We start from the raw sequence: 19,315 nt of genomic DNA on the forward strand, positions 1-19,315 counted from the left end.
TGCTGCTGATTAGGTGGATTAACACAGCCACCAACTACGACCGTAGCACCAGTTTATTTGTATACCTCCATAGAAACGTGTTTCTATGGAGGTATAGAAACATGTTTTGGTCAGGACTCCAACAGACACACAATGTGAATGAAAAGCAGCTGTGCGTTTCCAGGCACCAATAAAAATCTCTGTGGTCTTTTAAATGGGATTCATGAAGATGGAGCTAAAACAACCGCTTAACATTTACCAAGCTTCCAAGCAAAATGACTGACCAAATTCACCGTCCCATAATGTGAAGAACTCAATTTCAAGATCTTAAGTTTCTAGAATAAGAGCTCGTCCCTAAACGTGTTTATGCCAAAATATTACAAAAGGGTAAACAGGAAGACGTGCGACCGAGTTGTACGTCTTCATGTCAGACTGAGTTGCTTTAAGTAGTTTTAAAAACATAAATATAAAAAGGATAAAAATATCAGGCAGGTTCAGACTGGCAAATGCACCATGACGACAGTGTTCAACCTCCAGAACCTCAACATCTTAATGTCTTTTTTTTTTGGCTGATTATTGTTAAATAATGCCATCATGTGTTGTTTCTTAGAGGCTGGATTTAGCAATATGTAGATTATCCAAATACAAATCCATGAATGACCCTGCAGCAACTAACACATGGTTGAATCTGGCAGAAGTAAGTCCGGTGTGCAGCATGCCGTCTCTTGTGCCATGAATGGAGAAGGGAGGAGGGGGCATAATGGGTCACTTGTTTACCTCCTACTTAATCCACATACTTGAAATTGTTGGGACACGTGGCATTTGCAAACTGTGCAAATAGTTTCTTCATTGTTGCAATGAACAAAATGCCAACATGTTAAAGATAATTTAGGACTGAATTTATTGGCAATTAAATTTTAAATACACGTGGTAACAAAATTTAGAAATCACACCAATATAATTAGTTTTTTTCCGCTTTCTGTAAAACTATTTACAAACTGCTGTGTTTTTTTTTCAAGTTTAATAGAAACTGTACAGTCTTCTGTCCACAGAGGGGGAGGGGAGGGGGTCATAGGTCAGCAAATGGGCTAAAAGTTCACCAGTGTGACACTGAACTGTGAAGTTGCTTTCAACATCAGTGAAGACATAACATTCAAAACATCTTCTCTTCATACATCATGTTCCAATAGATGGATCCACAATGCAACAAAAACCCAACAAAACCAACTAACCAGGTGTGGAACCCCCGACTGTGGAAGTCATTGACCACATTGATCGCCCATGTTTTACACAAGAAACTAAAAAAAACAACAAAAAAAAAACAAACAAACTGTAAAACAGTCAAATTATTCTTTGGAATCCATAGTAATTTTAACAAGCTGACTAGGTCATACTTCCTGGGTACTTCTTTCCAAAGTCTCTAAGCTTTCTTCATCTTGCCGTTGTGGGCGCGGCCGTTCTCATATTGAGTGGAGCCGTTGGTAGCTGCGTGGTGGATGCCGTTACTGCTGCTGTTCTCATACAATTTGCCGTTTTCGTGGACTTTTCCGTTCTCTTGGTGTTTGCCGTTTGCGTATGCCACTGCACCGTTCTGTTCCTTGGTGTCCTGTTTGGGCAGCCGCTTACCCTTCACGTAGGCTTGGACCCAGAAGTTGGAGAAGAGGATGAAGAAGAAGGTGCCGTACATCCAGACGAGGTGAATGATGGTGGGGAACTGGTAGTCACAGCTGTCCATGAAGTAATACTGAGTGGCGTGGAGGGAGACCAGGACAAACTGGGTCTGTTGAAGGGGGGGAGGGGGTGGAATAAATAAAAAATAGAGATTAAACCAACTATAAAACACAAAAATGTCTCTTTTAGCTGCAATCTCTAAAGGAACTCCAGTAGGAAGTGAAACTGTTGAATGCAGGGTTTCCTTACCAGCTGAATGGCAGTCATGTATTTTTTCCACCACAAAAACTTCTGGAAGCGCGGTCCAGCAGCAGAAAGACCATAATAGAAATACATGATGACATGGACGGAAGAGTTCACCATGGCATGGAAAGATCCCATTCCACCTTAAGAGAAAACACACGTCATTAGACTAATCTAATCAAAAATAACTATCCTCCTAATCAACACAGACTCCATCCTAATTATTCTCTCAGAGCTGTTGCGGCGACAAAGAAGCTGATGCTACTAAAACAGAAGAGTCGAGGTTTTTGATAAGCTTTTTACAAGGCCAAGCTAATCGTTCTGGTCCGTTTGCAACACCCTGGCATGCAGGGTGAAAAACCTCAATTGTACCCAACCTGGGTGGCCTCTGTCTCTCTATTCGTTATTTTCATATTAGCTTGAGATGTACTCACCAGGAGCAAAGCTGACTCCCCACCACCAGGTCCACGGCATGAAGGAGTGGTGAAAGATGTGCAGGAACGTAATCTGGCCGTGTTTTTTCCTCAACACAAAGAAGATCTAAAAAAAAGAACATGAATTATTTACCATCAAACTATTAAGCTGATTAATGCATAAATAAAATAAGGTGTAGAGAAGAATAGGACTTACTGTGTCCATCAGCTCAATTATCTTTGAAAACCAGAAGAGCCATGCAACACTGACCATCTAGAGAAAAGAAAAGTCACATTAACAGCAGGTCTAGTTTTACGAAATTCAAATCAAAGCGATCAACGCCCCTCCTAGCGGTAATTGTTGAGCTTGGTGAACTTACTCTTAGAGCTTGAGGACTATTTGAGGTATCAATTGCATCACATCTCCAAGTATACGTTGTAGCCCAACCAGACATCAGAAACTGTAAAAAAATAAAATAAAATAAAAAATACAAAGTTGAAGCAATGTTAAACCAAAGGAACATGCACACAAAATGCATCGGCGGTGAACAAGATTTGCACTGATGAGTCAAATTTTTGGAGCAAGTCCAAGATTCCTACCTCATACACAATGTAAACCGATAGAGCCACCAGCAAGAAATTGTAGACTATCATGGCCTCTTTCAGCTGGAAGGGTTTCCGGTTGGCCATAATGCGAGGTCCCACATACATTATGAAAAACAGGTAGACCAATAGTATTGCCGTCATGGGAACAGGACTCTCCATCAATGGGTAGTCCTTTATCCGTGGATCTGGAACGAAAGGCAACATTTTCAGGAAACGAGTAACGGAAAAACAAACAAATTGTTTCTGTACTTTAAGGAAAAACTGCCTACCCATTCCTGCCAAGAGGTAATTGTAGATATCCAAGGCATGAGAGCCCAACTCCTGAAGTTGCCGAAGCATATTTGCTGTTGTGAATTGTTGAGACCAAGTTAGCTGTGAGGAAAATAAAGACAACATCTCATTGTTAGCCTTGTGTACGAAAAGCCAAACGCAGCACAAATGCCTCTGGAAAGGTTTTTACAATCTCGAGACATTTTAACTTGTTCGCCCAAAGTTTATTCTTCCACTTCCATCTCCTGAATAATTTTTATACAAGAAAAAAATATTTTCTGTCCATCTAGGGTGTTTTCTTTGTCCTGGGCTGAAACTACTCGTCAGATATGGTCCGATATGAGAGAGGCGGAGTCGCGACCCACAGCCCACAGTGAACCGATTGTTCAGGAGTCAAGCCCAAAGGTTCAAAGACAATATCCAGACTGCTTTCTTCAAATAAATTCCACTGGGACAGAAAAAAAAAGCAAGTTATGCAACCAAAGAGTTCACTGAACTCTAAACTCAGCCTTGAATATAACGACAACTTCTTTAATAAGACCCACTTCTTGACAAAGCAAACGGCGAATAACTAAATATAATAAAAAAAATATTGTCCAGGAGTGATGCTTTGGGCTTCAAGCTCAGACATTTTATTTCTATAAAGGCTTAATAACTCAAGTGCAAGCTGAAAGCAGTGTAGCAAAGTAGATTTCTAGGGTGCGGCTTGCCCCCGAGAGAACCATTGTTTGAAGTACAATCTACAATGCTCTGAGTTTTCACTGCCCACAGTCCTCCTTAAGCAAATATCATTAAAGGCTAATAATTTCAGTATCTGGAATGAAGGTCAGAGCTGACATACCACAGCACCTGCAAGGAGGGAGGATAAGGCATGTGGAAAAAAAAAAAAAAAAAAACTTGGGAGGAAACTGCAATGCTGTGCGTTTCTTAGAACTGATCCTTGGAAATTCTCTAATAGTTTACAATTCCTACGAAAAAGTTATACAAGCACTAGTCAGTTTAATAAAAAAGAAAAAAAAAATCAAACATTTACTCTGAAAGCAATAAAAAAAACTGAAACTGGAGAAATTGCATATTTCTCATTCCCTTTGTAGTGTGTGCAAATTTTTCCACACATCTACTACAACACTTTACAGCACGCAAAGTTACTTCATGCCAAGATTTCAGGTGACACCGAGAAGCATACCAGACAAATTTCTGTCAGCCATGCAACCAGTTTCCTTCCACTGGCCTTTTAAACACAAGAACAAAAATGAACCACTGCCACTTTGCAGACACAAGCATTACGTGCACGTGCTAGTGTTGCGCAACAGTCCAGAGACATGGCATTTCAGATAGCTCTTACATAAAAAACTGGGGTAGTTTTTGATTTGTTGTTGAGATATTTGATGAGGCATCACACAGTTTGGCAAAAGTATCCTGTCTGATGTCCTGAGTGTGTCTTGTTCTGGGAAAGAAAATGCTTTGCAGTTAAATCAGAAACTGGTCAGATTATTTTACTCCGTCTTAGCCACCGCTAAGCCAAAGCAACTACAGGGCCACTTAAAGGGCCAGTTGTGAACGGGGCTCAGGATAGTTTTAAACCCAAAGATGCAGCCAGTGGTGTTACTGTCAAGTAAGAATGAATTGTTCACTGGCAAATCTCAACATCTGAACATTTGCAAAAGTCGTGTCAGACTATTTCAGTTAAATAAACAAAATTTGATATAATTTGAAGTGAACTTTTCATTACATTGTTTAAAAGTTTCTTGTTTTAGGAGGAAATGGGAAAAAAATTTGACTTTTCATGGTCAAATGCAAATACTGACCATGGAAAGTAATCATACCAGACAAGATAATCTTGTAATCTTATGAACCAGTAGCAGAAAAAGATAGTTTCCCTTTTCTGAGACCCAGATGAAGATAAAAATTCAAGGAAAGAGCCCTTCCTTATTTGCCCAGTGAAACCATAACAACCATTTCACCAGAACCAGCTGCACCTCACTGCCTCTTATCTCCTCTAATTAAAAGCCTGCACAGAACTTCACGGTTGTGCAGTAAACTAGTCCAGGACTCTGCTTCTAGTGGTGCCGCCATATCAGCAGAGGTTCAGATAACCCAACAGGAGGACAAGGATTTTCTCAAGATTGTGGGAAGTGGGGGGAGGAAAGGGGTCAGAAAACCGTTCGGTATTCCCATGACACAGTGATACAATACAACTGTGGACATGTGAACACTTAAGCACCTTAGAAAAAAAATGCCCCCCCCATCTCTCTCGGGAGAAATGAGTTACAGCTGCTACCACCACCGACCCCTAAACTTTCCGACACCACCGCCCATTCATTACGAGGAAAGTTTAGCAGCAAACGGTTGGTGTGCGACTGTGAAAGAGAGACCAAACAGGAAGGAGGGGTAACGTTTCCCCCTCCGACAGAAAGCCATGTCAATGAATCATGGGGATGGAAAAATGAAGCTCACGAGTTAGAAGTTAATGATGAACAAAGATCAGTAAAGGACAAGGAAAGGAAAAAGCAGTTTGAAAAAAAGTCAAGAACACATTTTCTTTCATAGACATTACCCCCCCTAAAATGGCCCAAAACATCTGCAGAACACATCCCCCGAGTTATTGCATTTTCAAATTAAAGTTGCGATACATACCGTCACAAGAACAGACTTGTTTCTCCCCCCTAAATCATCAAAGCAGAAGCGCCTTTCTCCTTTTTCGGTTTGGCAAAACCTCTCAGCTGACTTGAGCTGCAGGTAGAAAGACAAGCAGGCGGAAAGAAAAAAAAGAAAAAGAAAGAGAAAGCAGCAGAGAGGGAAAAGAAAGGCAAGGCTGAGAAGGGGCAGGAAAGTGAGAAAGTAAACTGAGAGTGACTGGTACCAGCAGTCTTCCACAAGGTCACACCCTCCCTGACTCACATAGTGGATGAATAACCAGCCTTCAGAAGGAAAGGGAGGGAAGGAGGAAGAGTCGGAGGGAAAGCGGGAGGGAGTGCGAGCGCTATGTGCGAGTGTCCTGTACGTCCATAAGAGATACAACTGGGATGAGGCGGCCCCCATTTAAACCCACTTTACCAAACAATTCAAAGTGAAATCCTGACCGCCAGCCATACCTTAACGAGCAGAAGTTCAGTCCCCTTTTAACGCTCTCCCGGTTCCACCCTGTTGTCCCTGAAACACACAACTCTGGAGTTGCCAGGCAAGTTTACCCCCTCCTTTCTTCCCTCCCTCCTCCGGGTGGGACGATTATATTATTCACATGGAGCAGGCAAGAAATCAGAGGAGACTCTGTTATCGTGAAGGGGGTTATTGTTGCGCCTTTCCTGGCCCTCTACACAGCCAACACCCATGAAGCCTCAGTTTCTGTTGTCGTGGTGAGGGACCATGTCATGACCCAAGTGTCCCAAGTTCAGTAGATGGCTGAAAACATGTGCACCACCTTGCCTCTAATGTGGAAGACACTATGTTTGTACTATAAGCAAGAGAAGATGAGTATCGACTAACGTTTTTCCACTGGTTGCACTGGTGGGCTTCACCCAAACTTCTGACTGCAACACATTGTTTAACATTGCAGTTTGACCTTTTTTCAAATCTGTCAAATTGAGGTAATATTGACCTGTAAATCTAGTAAAGTTATTTATGTGAAGCAGAATTGGTGAAAAAGTGTTTGAGCTTCCACAAACTGAATTTTGAACATTTCAGTCTCAAGTTAGAAGATGTTTTAAGGGCTAAATATCTGAAGAACATCTCAAACTAAACATTTCATTATGACCAAGCCATTTTCCGTTGTTTAACTTGGTGAAGGAAAGTGTTTCTTTTGCAGGACTATATCATCATCTCAGCCACTACCGATTTTCTATTTATGCATTCAATTGTGCTTTTTCAGTGTTTCAATTCAAAATGCGTTAGAACCAGTTACAAATGTACAGTGTCCAGCCATGGTAGTTCACATGAACTACTAATTTGTTTTCCTTAAGGGGCCCATTTCATTTCCTACCTACGTCTTGATCGAATGACTTGGAATCTACATCTGCCTGTGTGGATAATTTGGGGTGCACATTTATTCAATCTTTATTTTGCTGCATTTTGTATTTAAAATGATTAATTAATGTGGCATATCAAGCCTTAATCACTAAAAATGTCTGTCAACCATTTCAAAAAAAAAAAAAAAAGAAAAAGTCTAGAGCCCTGGGAGGAGAGAAAAGCACTACATATGAGCCAGCTGCCGATAAAGCTGAAGTTTGCTCAGGGCTGGATGGAAAACATCATGTAGACCAAAATAATTGCAGCAAAGTAGACATGACTCATAAGATAATACTTAAAATTCTTCTGCAGGACTTACATAAGATTGTTTTGCTTTCTGAAAGGGAACCACTAAGTCAAATGCCAATGTCACACCCAAGCAAGCCATGCAGGAACATCATCAACTAAAACTATTTGGAAATACTTTGGGATCACATTCATTTTAAAACAATAGCGTGGCATGTGCAAAAACAACAGCAACAAAAAAAGCTATTGATCATGTTTATGTTTTTAATGACTTGTAGTTTTGATTGGCAGAGGCTAAAAATGTATTCTTTGGAATTAAAAACAAATCCCCAAAGAGAGAACTGTAAATCAAATTGATTTTAGTTTAGAAAAGACGGTACGATTTTGCCCTCAGCCTTTCCTTCTAAGAAGTGTTTCAGGGAGATTGTATCTCGTGGTTGCCTTGGAAATACTTCAAAGCCCCATTTCCCAGACAAGTTAGAGCCATTGTCCCTCCAGCCTGGTCTTATAAATAGCAGAAGGCTGACGGTACATAAGGGTCCATTTCTTCTTATTAAAAATAAAGAGACAAACTGATTTCCCCTACTAGTACAGTGTGGTTCATCCTAAATCTAGGCCAATTTAGAGGATTAGGTGGATATATTATAAAAGATCCCTCCTCTTTGATGTTCGAAATGACACTAGATTTGACAAAGCACTTCAGTAAACTTTGAGTTGGCCAACAACCTCCCAAACAGGGATTGTGGGATCATTAGGTGTTGCCATCGTCTGCAATACCTCTCGCCAACACCCGCTTTTCACATAAAAGCTTGATTTGACCCAGTACTGCCAGCTCAGGCTTATCAGCTTTAAACTCCCATTTTGCCCTTTAAACCTTTAAACATGCAATGCTTCACAGCTTCATCTGAAATTTGCAGTGCAGTGAAGTGCGTTTCTGCCAAATGCTGATTACAATCAACACTGTAAATCACCTCACTGAGATATAGCGATTTACCTTGATAAAACCTCCAAGTCATGTACTTCAGATCATGGAGGTTGAAGCAGTAATGTCAGAATAAGCAACGCTAACATGCGATCCAGCTCCATTTACCTCATCTCCAAAGACTATATTTTACATAAGACCTACGCTTTGCAGCACGACTCAGATGTCTGAAAACGTCATACACGTGAGTGCGTCTTGTAAATACTTAGTGTTTTCCAACCAAGCAGGTTTGACTTGAAGACTTCCACATTGGAGCAGGGGGTGGGGGTAGAATCACTCCGGCGCACTTTAAACCCTTCCCTCTGAATATCAAAAACATGCCTAAGAAAACCCCATAGTATCAGGTAGGAGCCAACTGAAGCATTTCACACAAGATGGTCGTGTTGACCTGCGAGACGACCACGGCCTCCCACCGAGAGTCCATTAGGATGAGTAAGCGGGAACATAGAAAATGGTTGGAGGGGATTAAGGTAGTTTACACAAGTAGTAAGCTCTGATGTTATCACATTAAAAGTTACGCTTATCAGCAAAGAGGCCCGCAGCCTGCAGTGTGCGATGGAAAGAGCACAAAAACAAACAGGCAGTCGTAGATTTGAGAATACAGGCGAGATCTCAATAACAGGCCGATCGCTCGGTACTTTTCAGACATTCATAATATCATATAAACCAGGCTTAGGGAAAGAAATGTGGCAATAACCCACACCTCTGCAGCTTGTGCTCGTTCATCAGAGTCAGGTTAATGAAATACAGTTATTTTGAATGAATTAGAAAATGCCTTCTTATCGACATTTTTTAGAGTAACATTTTTTTAGAAACAACCTAAAGGCAGGTATTAAACATAATTTAATTTAGCCCACTATTCTGCGTTAAGTTTTTTTTTGTTTTTTGTTTTTTTACTTATGTGATGCAATGTTCTAATCAAATGCGTTTTCATTAGCTCTAGGGAGAAAATCATAGACAAAAAGGATGTGTGTAATTAATCTAAACACTGTTCTGCTTAAACTGAGTTACTGGGGGAAAAATATATTCTGATTTATTAAAACATGAATATTTAATTCCATTTAATCTGAAAATCAGTTCAAAATAATTACATGTAAAAGAAGAATGAGGCCATCTCACACTTTAGCTAAACCCTACTTTGTAATCACTGATTTGCATTTCAATGTTCCAGCTGTATTTGAAACTAACCCATTCATAAGAATCTGATATAAACCATTATTCATTAAAACAATAAAGCATACTGGTAATTGCCCACGTGTTTAAGGAAATGCAATACTGCATTGTTGAGTAGTTTCATCATCAAGTCACACGTGTGTCACACGTGATTTGCTATGTGATCTATGTTTAGCCATTCAATGGATTTTAACAACTTCAGCAATAAGGCAGTTTCATAGGTAAGAGTTTTCTCAAGACAATGCAGGAAAAAAACCCAGGCATAATTAGTGAATAATCAGAATGCAGTGTGGCGACTGTGCAAGAAGTGACAGCATGCAAATCTGTTTCAGGAAAAAACAACAACAAAAAAAACAAAACTAAGAACATCCACTATTATGTAACAAAAAGCAGTAATGCGTGGCAATAGATCATGTCGGGCGACATTCTCAATGACATAATTAGGAACATGCATTTTGTTAGTAAGCCCTTCTCTGTTTTCCAATCTGACGTTTAGGAGCTGTGGGGACAAAAACTGTTTCACCATGTGTAGGACTTAATCTCATCCTAACTTGTTCTGCAGCCATGTCATCATGAAGCACGTAAAGCAACCAAAACACTCATTCTACACAAGCTCTGCAACATATTTTCTTAAATGAGGAAATTACCCACAGACTATTTAATTCATGATCTCACCCACACACCCACCAACGCAGCTGGGAGCTAAACTTTGATTTTCCATCACATAAAGTACAATTTTAATTGAGCTGTGCAGATTTTCTACATATCAGAAAGAACCAGGAGAGCAACTATCAGTATTAACTTGTACTCATTTAGTAGCCAGACTCGGTAGCTTCTCTGCAAATAAACGCCAACATAATCCCATAGTAAAAGAAACATATCCCAGGTGTCCATCTTTACATGTCTACCTGGATTGGAACAGAAAGTCACACGACTTGGACAGGTCAAACAAGAGGGTCAAATGTTTCCTGAATCACTTTTAAAGCCTGTTGGAGTTCATTCATTTTTGTCTCTGTGCACCACCCAGGTTCAGGACCTGACCAGAAGCCCTCAGTGTAAATTACCTTGAGAAATAATGAGATTTGGTTATATATAAAAACAGGCTTTAAAGCCGAAAAGTGCTCAAATGTTACAAGTCATACAAATGGAACAGATGCAGAGCTACATTCACCGGCCACACTTAGCTCACCTTATGGCTGTAACCAAGTGAGGCAAAGATTGTGGTGTGAGTTTAGCTTTTTATTCTTTTCTGTAATCTGTACTCTCCCTAAAGGGTAGTCTAATCAGTTTCAGTCTGTGTACGTATGACTGGCGGCAGTCACACATCAACATGGTTATGTAAGCTGCAGCGTGTGCGTGCAAGCAGATAAAAGAGATAGAGGAAAAATACAGAATCCATTACAAACCTATCAGATCTACATTATTCCTTCAAGCTGCTGATTCTGACCAGCTCCACCCCACTACATGAATTACAAGGTTATCCTCAGTTTTGAAGCCAAATATATGTTCCTAACTTTTATTTGATATTCAGTACAAGAGTTTTAAAACTATATGCCAACGCTTGATGCATTAAATCAATACTTTTTTCAGTAAAGATTTTGATCAATGACCGAAGCAGCTCCAACTTACATATATATATATATATTTTTTTTTTTTTAACATAAAAATGAAGGATTATAAAACTAGCACTAATAATTCCTGTATATTTCAATATGTATCTTGTAGTCCAACATAATGAAAGAAAAAACTGTTTTGCGGAAGTAGTTATGTTCACGCATGTTTATTTCCAGGCATGCATACAAGATTAAAGTTAAACATACTCTCACTAAAAGAAAAATAAAACAAAAACACAATGCATCACTGGACAGAAAAAAAAAAAAAAAAAAAAACATTAAGAAAATAGAAAAGCTTAATCAGCAGATCCCCCCACAGTCACTATAGACCACTTCCTCCAAGCTGAGGAATGCAGCCAAACTTGTTATGGGACTGACATGCTAGCATCCCGTGTCCTCTGCATTGTGCTGGGACGTGGGTGTGTAAAGTGTTGGGTGGGTGGGGAGTATCATCCCAAACAAGGCCTACCGATCAACATTAACCTCATTTTCTCCCTCCCTCCTTCCTTCCTTTTTCTCACCAAGGACTCAAATTTCTGTAACTTTCCACAGACAATGTCACCCGTTTCTCATGTGTATCCGTGTTTATGAAAACCCAAAAGTCTTCAAAGGAAGACATAGGGAATAAGTTTACAGTAAACACGATGACATTTCAGTCTGACATACCAGGAGGGAGAGATACAGACACGTGTAAGCCAAACCTCAACGTGTTTAATGGGTGACGAATAGCTAAGCATAATGTTTAAATAGCAAACCAGTGTGAAAAACCAACCTGGTTGGCAGGCTGGGGTAGTGCAAGACTTAAACACGAGTGGAATGAAACCCTTTATGTCTTGTCAAGACATTCTGATACAACGCCACGGAGAGAACATGACTGCTTACAAGTCGCTGTGCAAATAAACAGTTACTCTCCGATACCGATCCTTTATTCAACGTGTGTCATGCTCCAGTCCTCAAGGACCAGTGTCCTGTCAGTTTTAAATGTCTTTGCTCCAACACAGCTGATTCAAATGGTCCAACTACATCCCTGCCATGTCAGAGGCCCGCAAATGAACAGTCACCAGCCAGGTGTGATGAACCAGGGGGAAAAAAATAAACAAACGTCCCAAGGAATTACTTCGGACACCACTGCTTTCTTCAATAAAGAAATATCCAGAAAAAGACACACACAATTGTCATACAGAGTTTCCAACGTTAAGTTTTTATCATTTGACCTTTGATCTAATTTTTCAAAAATGAAAGAGCCAGCTGTTCAAGCTGACGCCTAGATGGAATGTGCACTTTCAGCTTGTAACTTCCTTACGGCTATGTAGAAAGGGAAATTTAAATAAGCAAATCATTAAAAAGTTCAAACATCAATCGGCGTCCGGTTACACTTCCTTTCTGTACCCAGTAAACTGAGTTGTCCTCCTCAGATTTAGTGATCCCAGACAGGATGAGAAGGACATGCCAAACGCCGTCATGGAGTCTAAAACATTTGAACAGCCATAAAAAGGAAAATCCATTGCAGTTTAATACAGAAACTTCCCTGACCCTTCGTCTATTACCCCCTGTTGAATACAGGCAGTGAGGTCTACCGTCTCTGGTAGAGTGAGTCGTGCATCCAAATTGGTCTCATAAAAAGCCATGATGTTCATATTCATGCCGATAAGAAAACTTTCTCAAAGACCAAAAGTGCCATGTTCAGAGAAGAACCCAATCCCACCATTTGCATGCATCAAGCTGAAATGTGTGGAAGCGACAGAGGAACGGTGCAGCCTGAGCGAGTTGTACTGCATTTGGAAACAGCTGAGATGAATGCTTCGATGTGCGTCATAGGCCAGTACAATATGTTACAAATTTATCATCACCACACAACAGAGCAAAGAACTACTTCAATTGTAATGAGCATATGTTGAAGTACCATGCTTTCAAGCTCTCTATACTAGTAATATACTTTATACTTGTTGCTTAATGCAGCACAGAAAAGATTTTACAAGGTAAAGCCTTGGTAAAGTGGTTACAAAACTACATGTCATACATGACTCCTGCAAGCAAGCAGCAGAAAGACATTAGCAATGTTTACTTAAATATTGAATTATTTAATCGCAAGTCATATTGTTGTGACATCCTTCCTTAAGCTCATCAATATTACACGATCGTTTCCAATGGAAACGATTCAATGTTCCAGCTTCTCTCGATCCCAAAAGCTGCATGGATTCTAAACACATGCAACCCAAAGGTCACAGCCTCCAAATTACATTGATTCTGGAATGGAGTCATTAATTTAATAGATGCTTTTTTTTTCTTGAAAATTCAGTTATAAACAATATTAAAGTAATACAGTTGTTGGTAAAATTGGTAACTCTACCTTTAAAAAAAATATTGCAAACTGTACTTTATGAAAACGCTAGCAGATGTAGCGTCAACAAATAACAGGATTAGTTCATATAAACTCACAGTAAGGAATGATGAAATCATTCCTCTCATTTAAATAAAAACTCTAATGCCTGTCATTAACCCAAATAAAATGCTGCCCATTAGTCGGTTCTTCCTCCAGTTGAGTTTTTGCAAGTGATGACGTGCAAATGATCAACATTTAAAGTCTAACGACAGCAACTCTGCAATACACAAGCCCTCACCTGAAATGTTCACAAAGAAGATTTTATCTTTTGATCGATTAACCCAACAATCTTTAACTGCAGTTTGAGATAAATACTCAGCCGGTCTAAAGTAATGAAAATGTAGGAATTTCAAATATTTGCTAGACTTAAAAAAAAAAAAGGAGTCAGATCTCTTTAGTCATCACTTTCTAACAAAACTACACTAGGCCACATTAACAAACCAACGCTGGGCCTTAAGTAAAGAACTAACATTTACCAAGGGCTGTCATTACGAAGGCACTCATCAGGAGCCAGTTCAAACACTGGACAACACAAAGAAGACAGCTCCGTCAAAGCAGGATCACAAAACATTAAAGCCGTCTTTCTGTGCATCTGTAAACTAAATCACTAAGTGACAACAATCCTCTTAGGGTTTTACTCGTCAAACTGACACGAAAACTCAGAGAAGTGCACCACCTAACAGGAAAACACCAATCAACTAAGAAAGGCACCTCTTCAAGTTGAAAACCACAAGAAACTGTTGACAATTATTGCTCCGAAGGAAGGGGGAGGGGGGCATTTAAAAAGGTCAGCATCTATACATTGTCTCTTGCTCTGCTATCTGCTCTGCTCATATTATTCAAACCCTTCAGGCAGGATGTTGACATTGGAGGCTGATGAAGCGATAAGAAAAAGTGACACGGCGGAGATAATAGTAACAGCACTGGCACTGTGTTTGCATTACCCACAGAGCTTAGATACGGGCCGGTTGACCTTGGGACCATGTCCTCCTCACCACCATTGGTTACAGATTATGTTTGCATTGTTAACAGTTCGTTAGAACCCATAATTTACCTCGGCCAACAATCACACAAAAACAAAAGGGATCGATGATGACCAGCTGGAAGGTAAACAACACGCCTTGTTCCCATTTTATAATTTTTAACCAGTGCACAAAGTATGTTTTGTTTTATATGCAACAGGTAAAATTATAAAACTGAATCTTTTTAACCATCATTGAAGGAACCAATGATGCCTTCACTTCACACTGTCAGTTTGTTTGTGACCATAAGAAAAAGACATCATCATTGTGCTACTCTGTGTTCTTAGGCAACTGCTGTTGGTGGTTTCTACAAAATTATGAAATCCAACACCAGTGTCGAAAGTCCACATTATACAGCACCCTAATGGGGAAAAAGACAACAAAAAACAATGTATTAATACATACGGTTTATTAAAATACATGCATTTGTTGGGGAACTGGGGAAATAAGTAAATTGTGCTGATCATGTTTTTTTTTTTTTTTTCAGTCAAAACTTTTCCACCTTGTTTGGAGTCATATGAATAAGCAACCATACAAAACTATTTTCATGCTATGGCTTATTTGTAGGATCGATAGAAGATCAGATAAGAGAAATGGCTTTAAAAAAAAAAACAAAAAAAAAACCTTCATAACGGTGAAGCAGCCTGGAAGTACCTTCATCATAATCCAAAGTGCAGCTTGTTCCTCCTCATCATCACATTCACTTCCAGATCACAGTTATACTTCAAAAACACAGCAGCCACTCCGCACCTGTCAATGGGATCATTGTTCGCGGCACAGCTGCAAACATGACACCATCAACAATAACCTGAACAATTAGCCTGAATAAACAAGCGGATTGAGATGCAAATTTAAAAACACCGCAAGTTCCCTTCCTGAGCAGGATACACCGCCTGACACCACTCCGGGTGTAACTTTTAACACCGTGACTTCAAACAAACAGAAAGAAAAATAACAATACTTTTTTCCCCCACTAACTGTTAAACTCCAACATTTTTAAAAGTTTCTGTAAAGCGGTTTTAACTCTTGTTGTAGAAAACAGTCGCGTTTTACACACCTCTTCTTTCCCCCCTCCCCAAACCAAACCACTTGAAAGTAACTCCAGGTACAAAAAGTTCAACATTTTTCTCAGTAAACTGTATAAAAAAGCTACTCACTGCTTTTGCCAAAGTAAACCGCCGCCCAGTCTGTTGAAATCTGGCTGATAAATGGAGGAAACTCGTGTCACTGCTAAGTTAGCTCAGCTTCCTCTTCCTCTCAGCTTAAATCTCTGGACCCAACCCTCTGAGGGAGCAGTAAGAAGGTGGAGCCACCCGGTACCGGTGACTCAGTCACTTAATATGGGTGGAATCGAGCCGCAGCGATACACTATCAAATGTCGAAATCAAAATTGATCAGGGAGGGAAGATTGCTTTTTCTATTTTAAATTATATCCTCCAAATACTGATGCAGACACGGGACTTCGACTGAAACATTCTTCAAATGCATTTTTGGCAAGTAAAAGCAAAACTACTAATATAGATAAATTAATATTTACGTTTAGTATGTTTACCTGTCCAATCATGACCGTGTCTGGTTGCCCTTACTGTGTCAAGCGAGGATGATTGGCTCTACAAGTAGGGGTGTAATTTGTTACTGTTTGCTCACAATTTATGAATAAAGAAGTAAAAGTTGTTCAAATATTTTAAATAATAAGGTTAAGAATTGTAAAGTGAATGCATGCAGAGAATATATGTAAAGGAACATGTATACTTGTAAAAGATGTTCATAGACAATGTGACCCGCTTGGCCACTGTTCACTTGAGTAGAGTACATTTTGATACTCATGAACACAGAGCTAGAACAAGTGGAGACTTAATTCAAATAGCAGGTCTTGATGCTCCGTTCCAATATTTGCTGAAATATATTTGTTTGTTTTTGTTCGTGGTCATTCACGCTATTTAAATGCTCTCAATCAGACTTATGTGTTAAAGGTTTACAACCCCAGATTGACACAGAAGAAGAACATATATCGCACAGCAGCACACTTTTTTTTAATGAAATAACAAAGGATGCTGCCATCTAAATGGAGATATTTAACACTGTTGAAATGGGTGCTGGCAGTATTTTCAAAAGATCAGAAAAAGACAAAAGCTAGCTAAGAAAAAAGAAAGCCAAATGTTGGTCGCTGCTGGCGATGTAAACAATGAGGCTCTCATTGTTTACGTCGAGATTTACCACCTCTGGCTTTTTCTGGAGCAGAATTATGATGCTTGTCTCACATCAATGACACAAGTCATAAAATGTGACGCAACTGTTCAGAGCGAAGTCAGCTTGAACACTTTAAATTACTACATATGAAGAAGTGGCACAGATAGGAATTTATGGGCTTGAAAACTTAAGAATTGAGTCGTTCAGACTGCCATCAAAAAATTGAGATGCATATGAACAATTACATTGGATTTAGGTTGCATTTGCCTGCTGTTGTGAACGTCACCTAAGAGAACTTATATTGCGTGTTGTCTAAGAGGCGCTCATGGAAACAGCTATTTCATGCATAGACAGGAGGGCAATATTGCTAACTGCATTGACTTTTTGTGTCTTTTTCTTTTTATTACTGTGTATTTATAATGTTTGGGACCTTTTAGAGATGGGAAACAGCAGTAGGCTCTCTCGAAAAAAAAACACAGTAATATTTCAGCCAAATATTTTTTATTTTGGAGTTTTTCTACTTATGAATTTGCACAAGCTGGTATGTACCGTGTATTTTAGCTCCTTTTTCGAAACCCACAGTAACTACAATAACAACATGGAGCTGAAGTAGCTCACTTGTTGGCCAGACCACACGGCCCACCACGTTTGCTAGACGGTGACCACTGCAGACCATGAACAGCCCCAAGAGTCACATTTTTGTAGATGCTCTGACTCAGTTGTGCAGCCATCGACCTTGCTCAGATCCGTACATTTTCCAGTTTCTCTGCATCAAATGCAACAACACTGATATATTTTTCACTTATGCATCCGACCCTCTAACAGGAGCCATAGAGCTGAGATAGAAAGTGAATTTAAAATTGGACATTGACAACTATGTTCAGTCCTGCTTGGAAATACTATTTGGTCTGAAGTATTAGTTGGTGAGAGTTCCCTGAGAGTTGGATAAGATCGAGGGTTCCAACATCTTCAACATTGGTGTGCAAGATGTAATTTTAGGTACAAGCAAAATTTATATTTTTAAACCTGCATAAATGAAAAAAATTTGAGATTTAATAACAACGCAAATAAATTAAATTTCCTACTGTCATCTTCTGGAGGTTAAATACATTTTAAGCTCAACATTGTTCATGCCAATGACATAAATAAATTTAAGGTAATATTATAATTTCAGAATATTTTAAAATGATGGAAATAGCAGTGGAAAATGCAGAAATCTAGGTAAATAATAATAATAATAATAATTCCACTAATTATTGAGAAGGGTCTAAGTAATGTTAATCTCAAAACTGATACTCCTTTGGCATTGAGGATACGTGTCTCTTCTCTACAAGACACAAAGTTCTTGATTGAATGAAAAAAATACATTTTGAAAAGAGACAACTATAAAACTGACACTTCAAAACTTAGGAGTCAAACCGAAATGGTCTGGGGGAGTTCAAGTAGCTTGACGACATCTTATCTAATAAAATAATACTTTATAGGTAAATTATCACTGAGACAAGACGAACTGATTGAGCAGTGTTTATCTTCCAACAGGCAGACGACGCTGTGGAATAAAAGAGTCACATCTTTACGCAGTAGAGTTCTCATTCAGCACTTATGATACCAAGATAAGATAAAAACTTCCTTCAGAATATGTATCACCCAACGGCAGCGATAGCTGCTTTCCGCAAAGCCATAAACCAATCCTTATGTTTGGTATGAAGTCATTTAAGCAACAAACTCCATATCTTAAGATAGAGACATGATGTTTGTTGAGTTTTCTAATGAGGTAAGTGGGCAGATATTTAGATTCTGTGATTGGCCGATTGGCTGACATGACGATCCGTTTAATGATCCGGAGCAGGTCAGTGAACCTGCTGTGCAGCTGTAATGCTTTGTCATTCAGCTATAAAACAGTCAAATGTTTTTTCCTCTGTTTCCAGCGGTCACCTTTCTCGCACACAATTAATAATCAGGTTATCAGACAGATTTTGACACACACACACACACACACGCACACACACACACACACACACACACACACAAACAAAAAGCACAAATGTTGTGTAGGGGAAATGTACAAGAAATGTTTTTTAACGTGACAGAATCTTCTTACTTTCCAGACTCCGGAAGCAGCAGTGATTTAAGGTGCTTTGCTCCAGGTTTGCCACAATGATGACAAGCATGTTTTCAAATAACTATGACAAAGGTAAGAGCTTAGTGACAGGCGAACAAAAAATTTAAAAAAAGAAAAAAAAAAAGGCCCGGCTGGCAGTACTTCCTCCTCTGACACATTGTTTAAAGATGACAGTGAGACTGAGAGGAAAGAGGAAAACTAGGGAATAGGGCAAGGTGGATTAATACTCACGTTTATCTCTGTGATTCATCCACACCATTCATCATTTACATTGTTGTATATGCAACATTAAACAAAAAAGAATTTAATGGAGGCCCTGCCTGTTCTTTATATTATATTCACGTGTGTATCTGTTTCTTTATGCCATTCTCTTCTTCTGTTGATACTTTGAGACTTT

The 19,315-nt window shown here is 39.3% G+C and overlaps 1 protein-coding gene across 5 annotated transcripts; it reads right to left on the reverse strand.

The window, feature by feature from the left end:
- Positions 1-1,261: 1,261 nt before the first annotated feature.
- Positions 1,262-15,915, reverse strand: elovl1b (ELOVL fatty acid elongase 1b). 5 transcript variants are annotated; one of them, XM_015058759.1, is made up of 9 exons: positions 15,764-15,915; positions 15,261-15,386; positions 3,182-3,284; positions 2,907-3,097; positions 2,687-2,767; positions 2,524-2,580; positions 2,328-2,433; positions 1,900-2,036; positions 1,262-1,759 (listed from the first exon to the last, which is right to left on the reverse strand). In XM_015058759.1, the coding sequence occupies exons 2-9, from the start codon at positions 15,267-15,269 to the stop codon at positions 1,400-1,402; spliced, it is 1,044 nt and encodes a 347-aa protein (XP_014914245.1). In that variant the 5' UTR covers positions 15,270-15,386; positions 15,764-15,915; the 3' UTR covers positions 1,262-1,399. The 5 variants fall into 5 exon arrangements, with proteins under 5 accessions (XP_014914245.1, XP_014914237.1, XP_014914263.1 ...); XM_015058751.1 differs by lacking the exons at positions 15,261-15,386; positions 15,764-15,915 and adding exons at positions 5,820-5,915; positions 6,084-6,239; XM_015058777.1 differs by lacking the exons at positions 15,261-15,386; positions 15,764-15,915 and adding exons at positions 4,528-4,629; positions 5,820-5,915.
- Between the last annotated feature and the right edge of the window lie 3,400 nt (positions 15,916-19,315).

The sequence above is a fragment of the Poecilia latipinna genome, unplaced genomic scaffold (genome assembly GCF_001443285.1).
Source record: "Poecilia latipinna isolate Pla-1442-1.1 unplaced genomic scaffold, P_latipinna-1.0 Scaffold64, whole genome shotgun sequence".
Lineage (NCBI taxonomy): Eukaryota > Metazoa > Chordata > Actinopteri > Cyprinodontiformes > Poeciliidae > Poecilia > Poecilia latipinna.

Excerpts from the sequence above, each read along its gene's own strand:
- elovl1b (XM_015058751.1), bottom strand. The coding sequence starts at position 6,224 with ATGGGGGCCGCCTCATCCCAGTTGTATCTCTTATGGACGTACAGGACA. Across the intron at positions 5,916-6,083 it reads GCTGGTTATTCATCCACTAT|CTCAAGTCAGCTGAGAGGTT; the intron begins GTGAGTCAGGGA and ends TTCTACCTGCAG. Across the intron at positions 3,285-5,819 it reads ACAAGTCTGTTCTTGTGACG|CTAACTTGGTCTCAACAATT; the intron begins GTATGTATCGCA and ends TTTTCCTCACAG.